The sequence below is a fragment of the Nothobranchius furzeri genome, chromosome 1 (assembly GCF_043380555.1).
Source record: "Nothobranchius furzeri strain GRZ-AD chromosome 1, NfurGRZ-RIMD1, whole genome shotgun sequence".
NCBI classification, from domain to species: domain Eukaryota; kingdom Metazoa; phylum Chordata; class Actinopteri; order Cyprinodontiformes; family Nothobranchiidae; genus Nothobranchius; species Nothobranchius furzeri.
The window spans coordinates 43097300-43108922 of NC_091741.1; the positions used below are offsets into that span (position 1 = coordinate 43097300).

The window sequence follows — 11623 nt, forward strand, 5'->3', positions numbered from 1 at the left end:
CTGAGGTTTTTAGATGTTTTTTTTTAAGTTATTTTCCTTTTTTCTGGGCTGGATTCCCATGGGGGTGATGCCTGTTGTCTCAAGTTATGCCTCAAGATAAGATTATCAGCATTGTAGTACAGTAGCACATAAACCGAGGTCAGCCACGCCACACGTTGACATCAGTGTAGTTGTTTAACCCAGAACTTGAATTTAGTTTTTTCGGTTGAGGCTCCTAACGACCCCTTCTAGTAGTTTTGTTAAGAGTTACAAACTTCTCTAATAGTGTTTTTGTTCATCTGATTATTGCTTCTGAACTGCAGTTTCAAAACATTTTCTGAGTTTTACCTATGTATGTAATCAGTTACTCAATGAATGAAAGTGCTTGAAATCCACATGAAATTTTTGAATCAAATGTAGATTATAAATTGTGTTTATGCTTGTGCTGTTGTGCAAAAAGCCAAAATGTCTTTTTTCCACAAACGAGTGCTTTAAACAGGAGAATGTTTGATGCTTTTCCATGTTCTGTTTGTACATTTCCAAAGTGAGAAAGATAATCTATGAAGATTTCTTGCTGCTATTAAGCTTTTTTTTCTTAGTCTTACACAAAAAGCCTTTTTGTCACTTGTGTGCTGCTATATTATGACAAATTTATAGGTAACATGTTAGCTTTTCTTTTACGTGTGAGAGGGATCGTAACGTTTGGTGCGGGACTGGAAGTTCTTGTGTTTGCAGACCTTTTTGATTAGCATGTTTTATTCATTTATTGTTGAAATTGTATCTTTGTTCTATCATATTCTTGCTGCTTGTTTTGTACCTCAGGATATTAAAATTGGATAGACCGAGCAAGAGCCCTTCTCACCAATACCTCATCACACTTCACACCACACACACACACATACACACACACACACACACAGGCGGTCTTCACTTTGTTGGACGGGTTTTAGTTTTTTTTTAATGTTATTTTTGTTCCGGTTGAGAAATTCACCTGCCATAGTCTTCTGAAAATTATAAAGTACCGGCAACCTAATTTAAGGTAGTTTGTTTCACATCATCTGGTGCTATGTCAAAAACATCCTTTGCCATGTGTTGAAATTATCAAAAAATAACAAAAAAATGTTTTCTATTAAAACATGTTTGAATTAGTTCATTTTAATAAAATGGAATATTTTATTATTGAGGTACCAATTTATGCAGAGTTTTGTAATTGTTCTATGTGGTTGTCATATCCCAATACCCCCTCCTATCCTGAGCAACCACACAGTGTACCTCAAGTTGTCCTCAATAAATTGGCTATAATCACTTGTTTGACTTTTATTTTGTGTTCTTTCAAATATTTTCATGTCACCAATTAATACAAACTGCAGCCTGAACGTTAGAATTGTCTCATTAACAAACCAGTTCCATTAGAAAATAACCTTTATCAAAATAGAAAAAAAAAGCCTATTGGCAGATATTGGAATCTGTTGCCTACAATGTAATATATTTGGGCAATGTTTATTTTCAATTTATCTGAAAAGTAAATGCAAAATAACTATTTTAATCAACTGTAAACTTTGTGACATTTAACATTTTTATAAAATATTTTGACAACTACTTAAAATAATTTTTCACTCAAGTGTTGCCAATTTAGCTACAAAAATTATGTAAGTAGTAAATGTTGAAATAAAATTATTTTAAACAGATCTTTTATTTATTTTTTTTAATGTTCACTGAAGAACGTACTGTCAGGCATCACGACGCTATGACCCGTTTCAATGACGTAACCAGGAAGTATCTCCAGCACTTGCCGACCATAGCTGCCGACGATGAAGATGTTTACGTTTAGTTTAACGTTTGTACGACAGTAAGTCCATCTTTATTGACTCGCGTTTTCTGTCTGTATTTAATTTTTTGTTGTTTTAAAGTAAACTTTGTGTTATGTCAGGGTTTAGCTGTTTGACCATTATTTGTCCGGCGCTAACTTAGCCATAATGAAAAGAAGCAAGCAAGCTGAACCCATTGCGAATGCTTAGATGATCGTTAAATGCTGTTTCATGCTACTAAAACGATTAATATTATTAATGTAAGTCAATTTGTTTTAACCAGTGGTGAGACACGCTACAACAGGGAAAAACTGCTCCAAGGTAAGCGTATGATAATGCATGTCGTTTAACAACACCAAATGAACTGCAACAAAAGATGAATTAGCACTTTTCTAGCTCTTCTTTTATTGTTAGAGAGGTGTGGGGATGTAAGTCTAAGGCTAACTAGTTTTTCCTCAAGGTAGCAAATGTTTACCAATCTTTTGTTAGTTGCTAGTTTTGAAATGTTTGTGAGAATTCAGATTCATATCAAACGAGTAAATTGCAAATAAGTGTGTGTGAAGCCAGAAATGTATAGCCTAGTGAACTAGACCAAATTCTTGCTTTGCAAAAATAATACAGGCTAAGAAATGTATACTGTTGAGATTTCATTATGAAAACTGCAGAGTAAATGTAATAATTACGTTCACAATAAAGCTTTTAAATGAGGTGAAAATGTGTAATCATGATTTGAAATTGAAGCTGAAAATTCTTCAATTTAGAAACAACTGAGCTACAGTTTTACTTTATTATTATACAGAGATTGCGGTGTTGCTTGGATTTATATGGTTTTAGTGTAATCTGACTTTCTTCTTCTTTTAAACTCTTACTTTTAAAATTAAATGTATACAGTCCAAAAATAGTAAAGTAAACGGAGAAATAGACAGGTTTTTTGTGTGGTTCTCTGCTATAATTTAAATTACAGTATGTAACTGACGGTCCATAAAATGTTCTGAATATGCTTTCTTCCCAAAATCTGATCATTGCTCTGGGTAATAATCCTGTTTTTATTCATTCTTAAGGACAAGGGGTGGACACACATCTATCAGAAACAGGAATACAGCAAGCGGAGGCGGTGGGACAGTACCTCAAAGGCATCATGTTCAGCAAAGTGTTTGTCAGTAACCTGCAAAGGGCTGTGCAAGTGAGATCGCACACAGTGATCACATGTCACAGAAATCAACTCCAAAAAGTGGCATGTTTGTGGGACAACAGCCTTTTAGTTTTAATCTTTTTTAGCAAACAGTTCAACTATTATTTTCTTTTGTATTTGTTAAAAGCTTCAATTATCTGTGTTCCTTTCAAGATCTAAACAGCAAAATACTTTGTGCTTAGTGGTGCACTTAGATGTTCTGACCTTTCTAACAAACAAGGAAAGTCTGTTGAAACTTGAGGATGTGTTGCTCATTAGGAGAAAAAAAACACAGGATGCAGGAGGTGAATGACATCCACGTTAGAAATTGTTGCACAAACATTCATGTCTCTGTGGTAATTGACTTACTAATGCTGGAAATGTATTATTAAGTCCTAATATTGTCCATTTTAGCCAAAAACAGATTATTTGGATGCTTGCAAATGCACTGAGTCAGTACTTTCCTAAATGGATTTCCTTCTCCAGACAGCTGAAGTGATTCTGCAGAACAACACTCACTGTTCTGGCATGGAGATGGTTCTAGAGCCTTTACTGAGAGAACGGGTAAGATGTGTGTGTGCTTCTACTAGAAATAAAAGTTGTACATACAGATTACACCTTTTTTCTCCTCAGTGCTAAACTGCTTTTTATTTTTCATGTAGGGTTTTGGTGTTGCTGAAGGTCGTCACAAGGAAGATCTGAAGAACATGGCCAACGCTGCTGGTCAGTCGTGTCGGGATTACACACCGCCAGGAGGAGAAACTTTAGATCAGGTGAGTCAGACAAAGCCAGGAGTCATGTGTTTGTTAGAAATCAAAAAGTGAAATGTAAGGAAGGGTTTGCTGTACAACACTGCCATCTTGTGGTCATTTAGGTCATTGCAGTTAAAAATATCAGTGGGGCATTTTGGAACAGAAAGGTCCTTTAAAATCCAAAATAAAAACAACTGTTTGACATTTCAAATGTACAGCTCATCTTAAATACCAAGCTTTGTATCTACAAAGTAGTTAAGTCAATGAAAAATACTATTTTGGTTAATTTTTTTGATTTCAATATGTAAATGAAAGTAGATTACTGCTTGGCTTTTATTTACACAAATCACTGCTTTAATCATGAAATCAAGTTTTTTACTCTTTCTCTGGAAATATTAACAGTTTGTAAGCTAATTATCTTAAACAGTCCCTAAACCTGACGTGAAGCTTTCTCAAAATAATTTTTTTATATTTGATTTTAAAAAAAAAATTTAAAACAATAACGAGACAGAAATCTGTAAACACACTGACTAATTCTCAGTTCTGCAAATCATTGTCTGAGATCTGAAGCTGCTTAATCTGTGCACAAGTACAAATTGAACCCCCAAGATTGCATGGAAACTATCAAGTATGATTAGTGATGATGTATATCTACTTCTTTTTCTTCTCATTATTTGTTTTATTTATTTAGACTCACCAACTTTATTTTCGCTCATTGGTTAAAGGTGCAATATGTAAGAATTCTATAGTGAAATAATCATAAAACAGTCTAATGTTTCAATATTGTTGGAAGGAAGGTTACATTGAAACGGATTTAATTCTCAGCCAGCTGGCATGTTGTCAGTTTTTCTTCTTTTGAAAAAAATAATAAAATAAAACATAAGTGGAACGTAGTTACTGTTTACACTATAGGAAGCCTAAGTCACTCCCATCTACTTCCAGACCATGAGTTCCCGGAAGAACGAAAAAATGAACGCAAGTCAATGAGGCTAGAAACACTATTTTCTAATCCCGCTTGTTATGTGCCATGGATTTCACATATGATGTCTGTGAATTCTAAAGACACATTTTGATACCAAGAACTTGCTTATTTTCGAACGGGGGTAATCATTATTTAGGATTTGTGTGAAAATAAGTCCAGGACTACAAATGCACTTCACGAAAGTGACATCATCGAACCAAATGGCTGTAAGTTCAGCAAACTTCAAATCCTTCCTTCGGGAGGAAAGAACCACCATAAATATGGCCATGTGGTAAGTAGCAGCTACGCTAGGGGAGAGTAGATTCTGTGGTGATGTCATATATGCGACCAACTTCTAATTTGTAGTCATGCTAATTACGAACTTTTACAAGCTGATAATCTCACAGTACGTGATAGGCATTGTCGAAACACCCATCATTAGTTTTCATTTAAATTGCAGTACAACGTGCGTGTGATCCAGGGCCTAAGGCGAAGCGGATTAGAAAATAGCTCTTTTAGCCTTGTTGACTTGCATTCATTTTTTCATTCTTCCGGGGACCCCCGAGCCGACCAGAAAGGGAGGAGACTTAGGGGGTTGCCGAGTCTGCTCCAAGCTAACGCTGCAGCCGGGCATTAGTAATTCAACATCAACAGGCAAAAAGATCCAGAGGTGCTTTAAGAACCAAAGCCAGTAAAGTGACCTAGAAGTTATTTCTTGCACCCCTAAAAAGCCACGACATCCTTTTGTTTCGCACTAATATTGGGTCATCTGGCTGGAGGCAAATGTTGAGCTAACAATGCTAGCAGTGACATAGAAGCAAATAGTCAGTTGTAAAAATATCTTAAGGTACTTTTTCAATTACCAACACCATGATCATGCATTTGTCTACTTATCAGCTTACTGTGTCTGACTCGTCTTCTGGTTCTGATCCGTGACCAGCAACAGCCATGAAACATGAACGGGAGCGAGAAAGTAAAATATTAGCTCTAAAAATGGACTGCAGTAACCACATTTGACCACAGGTTGTCAGACTTACAAACTGCACCTATAAGTATGTTTTTTTGAACATCACATCTGATCTTGTGTCAAAAAACGGTGAGGAATATAAAGAATATGCATATTTGCTTCCTTGGATCAGCAGTCCAAAGCTCTTGCGAGGACTTTTCTTTACAAACACTCATCTTATTGTTACACCAGTTTCACAGAAGCAGCACCTGAATTATTCAGAAGCTTCTTGAATGGAAAGATTTATCTGGCCTTTGTTTCTGTGGCAACACGGCAAAGCCTACCAGGTAGAGTCAAACGTGGCTCTTAACTTGTTGTTTACTGGAGCAATTAGAAACAGAAATCCTACTTGAATATACCAGGAATTTAATATCCTGCGTAAAAAAAATATTTTTTGTGTGTTTGATGATTAAAATACAGAAAAAGGTTTTTGCCAAATGAGTCGTGCAAAAAAGTGTACGATTTGAACGAGATGCAAGCAACACGTATGATTGCTTAGCGGTTTTTATTTATTAAACAATAATAATTTAGGCTAAAATTGATTAACATATTTATGCAAAAGGTAACTAACTAACTGATACTAAGAGCATGCAAAAACTAGTTCTGAAAACCAGGAATCATGTTAATCTTTTAGCTTCACTCTCGCCTTGATTTCAGGTGAGGCTGAGATTCAAAAAATTCCTCAAACTCCTTTTTAAACAAATACTGGACGAGTACGCCTCATCGGCCCAGGATGGCTCTGCAGAGGAAGGACCACCTGGGACAGCAGCTGTTGCTCCGGACATCTCCTCCAACAACTCAGCTTTTGATGGTCTTCAGGGAGTTCCCGTCCAAGTTTTGGTTGTGAGCCACGGTGCTTACATTCGTGTAGCCCACAAGCACTTTGTGGAGGACTTAATGTGTGCACTACCCGCTGGTGTGAAGGTGTCACAGCTGCTTTCACCCTGTCCCAACACGGGCGTCAGTCGCTTTCTTCTCACTCTGAGTCAAACCGAGTCTGGGCCGGTACTTTCTGCTGCTCGCTGCATTTTCACCAACAGGAAGGACCACCTCCCAGCTGCTGAGTAGGGTACAGGATCACTGAATCAAAAAGTTTTATTTGTGGGAAACATGTACGAGGAAAGTGAAACTTTCATAGACGTAAAAGTAAAAGACCTCACAAGTTCAACATGAATATGTATCCGCTAAACTTCAAGCTGGTAAAGCGGTGATTGTAATACCTCCTTTTCTCATCTAATACCAAAGTTGAAACTATTTATCTGCGTACCCTTCAGCACCATTTTCACCATGATGTGATGAGTTGCTGCTTGTTTTACTTGTGCAATATAAAGTCAAACTGTGACTGTTTAAAGTGTCTGTATGAGGTCATAGAAAACTGACTATAAATAAGTTCTACAAGACACACAGTATATGTGGATATGTGTGTTTTTAATGGCATGCCTAATATTTATAGACTTAGTTTGGTTTTAATTTATTTTCAAAATGAATGAAGAGGAAAATTTTTCCAGCTGATTCCACTGGTCGAATGTAACAAAAGAGAGCAGAAACATTTTACCATTTAAACCCTTCAATCTCTCTCTCTCTCTCTCTCTCGCTCTCGCTCTCGCTCTCGCTCTCGCTCTAGCTCTAGCTATCTCTCGCTCTAGCTCTAGTTCTATCTATCTCTCTATCTCGCTCTCTCTGAGAGACAGTAGTTTATTTCATAATCAATCATTCTCCTGTACCATTAAACCACCTTTAAGAAGTGGATCATTAGTAGGTAATTATCATTTTAGCATTTTTATTACGTTTTCTCACGTGTAGAACGTTGACATTTTCCATTCTGTTGAATGTGTTGAGCTGAAAGACAGTTGACAAAGACAAAAGACAAAATTGCCTTAAAGCACCTTAAAGAGCAAGTCACCCCCAAATCAACTTTTTTTCTGATAAACTATATAAATGCGAGTCTAATCGTGCTGCAGACACGTGTCGTCAATAGTTTAGCACTTAAGTGCATTTTAGTTCAAATTTTAATTTTCTGCCTAAAACTGTCGGTGTTGTGCCGTTGTCAGGTAAAACCTCTGCACTGCATTGGAATTTAAATCTGCCATCGCTATTAGCTAAGAGGAACCCTAGAACATTAGCTGGTACCATATGATGTCACAATGTCGTTGTGAGTCTGTGTGTGTATTTTAGTGGCTCCGCCCTCTCGGTCTGCAAGGCAACAATATTTGTTGCATTTTTCAAACGGGAAGTGGGAGTTGAGTAAGATCTGGTAGGGGGTGACTTGCTCTTTAAGGCAATTTAACTAATTTAGCATCAAACCATTTCTGGCTTTGGAGCACCGTGATGGTGTCTTAGGATTAGTAACTTTGTTAAAACAAGCCACATCCAGTCCTATACATGTAAACTTGCTAATTTTATTTCCTTTTTACTGTTATATAATTACATAATTAAACTAGTTCAGTTTAAAAAACCTGTTTGTATTTTTTCATATTTGAGGCATAAAATTATCTCGGATTTACCTTCTTTAATAAGGAACTTACTGACAATAACATCAAATGAATGACTTTCAAAAGAAAATCCTCAAAAGTCTAATTTATTATTTTATGAACCAGTGCAGTTTTAGTTCTACATTTACAAGAGTCCTTTCTCATTTCCTGGTAACTGATGCACTGCCTAGCCAAAAGAAAAGTCACCACCTAAAAAAGTCACGCTCATACTTTGTTGGACCACCGTTAGCGTTGATTACGCTATTAAGCAGATTAAGCTTCTGCAATGCCATAAGATTTATTTTCATCCATTAATCCATTCATCCATTGCATTAATTGTTAACCAAGATCTCACATTGATGAAGGAGCTTTTTTATTAACATACAACATCACACAGACTCCAAAAATGGCTCCTATGATAATCGGATTTCTTTATTTAAAGCACATTCAAGCAAAACTCGCTCCAGCTCATACATTCAAAGTAAACTCGTGTTTCTGTGTAACTGTAAGCATTATTATAAATACCATAAATAACAATAAAGGAATGTATTTAAATAAATAAATATTCTTTTAGACTGCTTTCTCTCTGTTTTCCGGTACCTGATCACACAACAAGAGTTTACATTTGATATTCTGTAGAATTTATTTACCCTGTAGTCATTTTCTTTCAAGTCATTTATCAGATCAAACTGCAAATAAGTCATAATGATGATTTGAGAGTATGTTCAACTCTTAAAATATACTTAAGATTGTATAACAAAGACATTTAAACTATAACTCTAGTCATTTCTACTCTACTTTAATTATATATTTATTTTTAGTGATGCCTGTCTGGTTTGACAGCAGGCCGCTCAGTTCTCCAGAGGTAGGAAAAATCAGGCTTCTGTCTTGGAAACATCATTGTGGGTTTGTCAGACCAACCGAGAAAGAGAGGAATAATTTCCATCCTGTTTGATATTCCAGCATTTTGGATGAATGCTCAGATGCCAAAGATGCAGAAGCTTTTCTAAAATTGATTACTCTCTTTAAGGTCTGATGATGGAAGAGAACGTATTTAGTTGCTTTTTAGATTTAAGACAGAAGAAAATGTGCAAAAAAGGTTACAAGTCAATACAAACCACCGATTTTACCCAAAAAAAAAAATATATATATATTCAGCTTTTCAGATGGATGTTTGGACTAAACTGTTAAATTGGACTCAGGCAGAGCACATTAACTCTAAAATCATCCATGGTGCCGAGATCAGACCGTGGTCCCGGTGCTCCGAGCGCCGCCTTGCCTGGATAAGTTCACGTTCCAGGGGTCGTGTGGAGCCAGCGGCGTCTCCCGGGAAACGTTTCTTCCATCATCCCCGACTTCTGTTTCCGTCTCCAACTCTACCTCCACATCCAGGTCGATGTCGTCCTCCTGTGCCGCCCTGGAGTCCAACTCGTCCTCAGGCTGCCAAATCAAGACGTTGTGTGGGTCTGTTGGGTCCGCAACCCGAGTCCTCTTGTCTCTGTGCAGCAAAAGGCGCTGCAGCGGCACCGTGTTCTTCTTGGGCAGAAAGAGGGAGGTCTGCGGCAGGTTCTGACCCGCAGAGTAAAGCTGCCGGGAGCCCTCCAGGTTTAACAGGATCCCGGTTAGAGTAGAATAGTAGACGTCCCGGTTGTTCTCCAGAAGCCTGTGGTAGAACAGACAGGAGTCCCTCTGGCAGATGGGCTAAAAGAGGAAAAGAAAGCCATCAAACCCCAGCTGATCGATGTTTGCTGACTTTTATTTAGGCGGAAAAAATGCCTTGAATTTATTTTTATTCAATTTTCAGATGCCAATAAATCCAACCGACGTTTTAAATAAAGGAATCCTGTGCGTAAAAGTTGTGCGTAAAACTCCACAATGACACCAGAAACAAACTCGTGGTTTGATAAATCGACTAAAATTACATGCGAGCTTTCAACTGAAGTATTTTAAAGATGAATAAGCAGCAAACTAAAGAAATTAAGTGTTATTTAGAAAATAAACTGCGGTGCGCATGCGTAAAAGTAGCACAGCCAGATGCGTAAAAGCACATAGGACCGATAAACAAACTCAGAATAAGGTTTTAGGCTGGAAATTTGAAAATAACTTTGAAACACCTACCGAGCTGAACAGAATCCCCTCCTGATCCATACACAGGTAACGGTTGCTTTTGACACCGAAGATGGCCACGTGCTCCCTTGTTTCAGCTTTCATTAGAATTACACCTGCGAGAGAAAAAAAACACTTTTAGCAGCCTGACCTTGGTCTATAAACCTACATTATTTTCATCCAAATATCAACTTACTGAATGCAGATCTGGCTGTAGTTTTGCCCACAGACCCGTCTAATCTGATCTCCAGGTAGAAGTTGTTGAGTTCTGTGGAGGTCTGCAGGTGAACGTATCTCCTCGGGTTCCCCCAGTTGGATCCAACTAACGGAGACGGATTCGGTGCCGCTTCCCCGACAGGAAGTCCCTGCAGGACAGCGAGTAAGAGCGTCAGCATCGTGTCTCTCATCCCCAGTCGCTTGTTGACGTCCATCCTGGATCAAACCGCTGGTTTGGACTGCTGGAAGCGCTCGGATGCTCTGTTGTGCCACAGTTTGGTGACAGTACCTATTTAAAGCCCATCTGAGCGCCACTCCTGCGCACATCCTTTGCGCGGAAAAAAAGAAAAGAAAAAGAAACTCGCCCCCAAAGCAGAGGTGCGGGTTTCAGCAGCGGAAGGACCACTTCCACCTCTCTGTTTATTTCATGATCTTGGTTAAAAATCAAGACTTTTATTTTTGGGTTCTCTTCTTGACTCATCCACCGTTTCTTATTAAACCACCGCTTCAGGTTTTAGTTCGGAGTGCAGGAAGCTGCATTGTGTAATATTTCAAAAGGAAAAAAAAAACCTCTAAAGGCTTTTCATCACATCGCGGATTATTTCCCCAACCAAGAGTGACAGCTCTATAATTAAAGAGTTAAAATAGTTGTTTATGCCAGCTCTGCTTTTTCTGCACACCTGCACTCATCCACGTTTCCACTTTTTACCCAGCAGATGGCGACACTTCCTTGTTGGGAGGAAAGCAAACAGACGCATCTTTTACAGAAAGCTGCCACACTGGAAACCTAACTGCGTTTAGTCTGTTCCCCTCTTATAAACGGTTCATTCATGCAGGAAATTATTATGGTGACAAGTTATAATTCATGGAATAAGTCAGAAAGATTTTTTAATCTGTTAATTAACCTTACATTTGTTTTGTAAATTAGGGACAGGACTTGATTTAAAAATTATTTTGTTGTAAATTTTATGTTTGGCATGTATTTTGGGGTCTTTGTTGTTTTAAAAATTTAAACTAATATTTTGTGTTTGAAATGTTTTAATTTTTCATGATTTAAAAATGTGGAACACTAAAAACCAATTTTTAATGATTATTTCTGATTATAATGGGTCACTCTGAGTTTTTCATGCAGGCTGAACATGAAAATAGTCTC

At 37.5% G+C, this 11623-nt stretch overlaps 2 protein-coding genes across 2 annotated transcripts; one reads left to right on the forward strand and one right to left on the reverse strand.

Moving 5' to 3' along the window:
• The first annotated feature begins 1716 nt into the window (after positions 1-1716).
• tigarb (TP53 induced glycolysis regulatory phosphatase b) lies at positions 1717-7086 on the forward strand. The gene is made up of 6 exons (XM_015960574.3): positions 1717-1828; positions 2071-2108; positions 2849-2970; positions 3445-3522; positions 3621-3731; positions 6335-7086. Exons 1-6 carry the CDS (start codon positions 1791-1793, stop codon positions 6743-6745), a joined length of 798 nt encoding a protein of 265 aa, XP_015816060.1. The 5' UTR covers positions 1717-1790; the 3' UTR covers positions 6746-7086.
• Positions 7087-9270: 2184 nt separating this feature from the next.
• On the reverse strand, positions 9271-10849 carry fgf23 (fibroblast growth factor 23). Its single transcript, XM_015960561.3, has 3 exons — positions 10451-10849; positions 10267-10370; positions 9271-9849 (listed from the first exon to the last, which is right to left on the reverse strand). Exons 1-3 carry the CDS (start codon positions 10683-10685, stop codon positions 9391-9393), a joined length of 798 nt encoding a protein of 265 aa, XP_015816047.1. The 5' UTR covers positions 10686-10849; the 3' UTR covers positions 9271-9390.
• Positions 10850-11623: the final 774 nt, after the last annotated feature.

Bases quoted from the DNA above. Each gene is read 5' to 3' on its own strand.
- tigarb (XM_015960574.3), top strand. From the start codon at position 1,791: ATGAAGATGTTTACGTTTAGTTTAACGTTTGTACGACA. The intron at 2,971-3,444 runs GTGAGATCGCAC...TTCCTTCTCCAG, and splicing joins ACCTGCAAAGGGCTGTGCAA to ACAGCTGAAGTGATTCTGCA. The intron at 3,523-3,620 runs GTAAGATGTGTG...TTTTTCATGTAG, and splicing joins AGCCTTTACTGAGAGAACGG to GGTTTTGGTGTTGCTGAAGG.
- fgf23 (XM_015960561.3), bottom strand. From the start codon at position 10,685: ATGGACGTCAACAAGCGACTGGGGATGAGAGACACGATGCTGACGCTC. The intron at 10,371-10,450 runs GTAAGTTGATAT...TTTCTCTCGCAG, and splicing joins TACAGCCAGATCTGCATTCA to GTGTAATTCTAATGAAAGCT. The intron at 9,850-10,266 runs GTAGGTGTTTCA...TTCCTCTTTTAG, and splicing joins AGGGGATTCTGTTCAGCTCG to CCCATCTGCCAGAGGGACTC.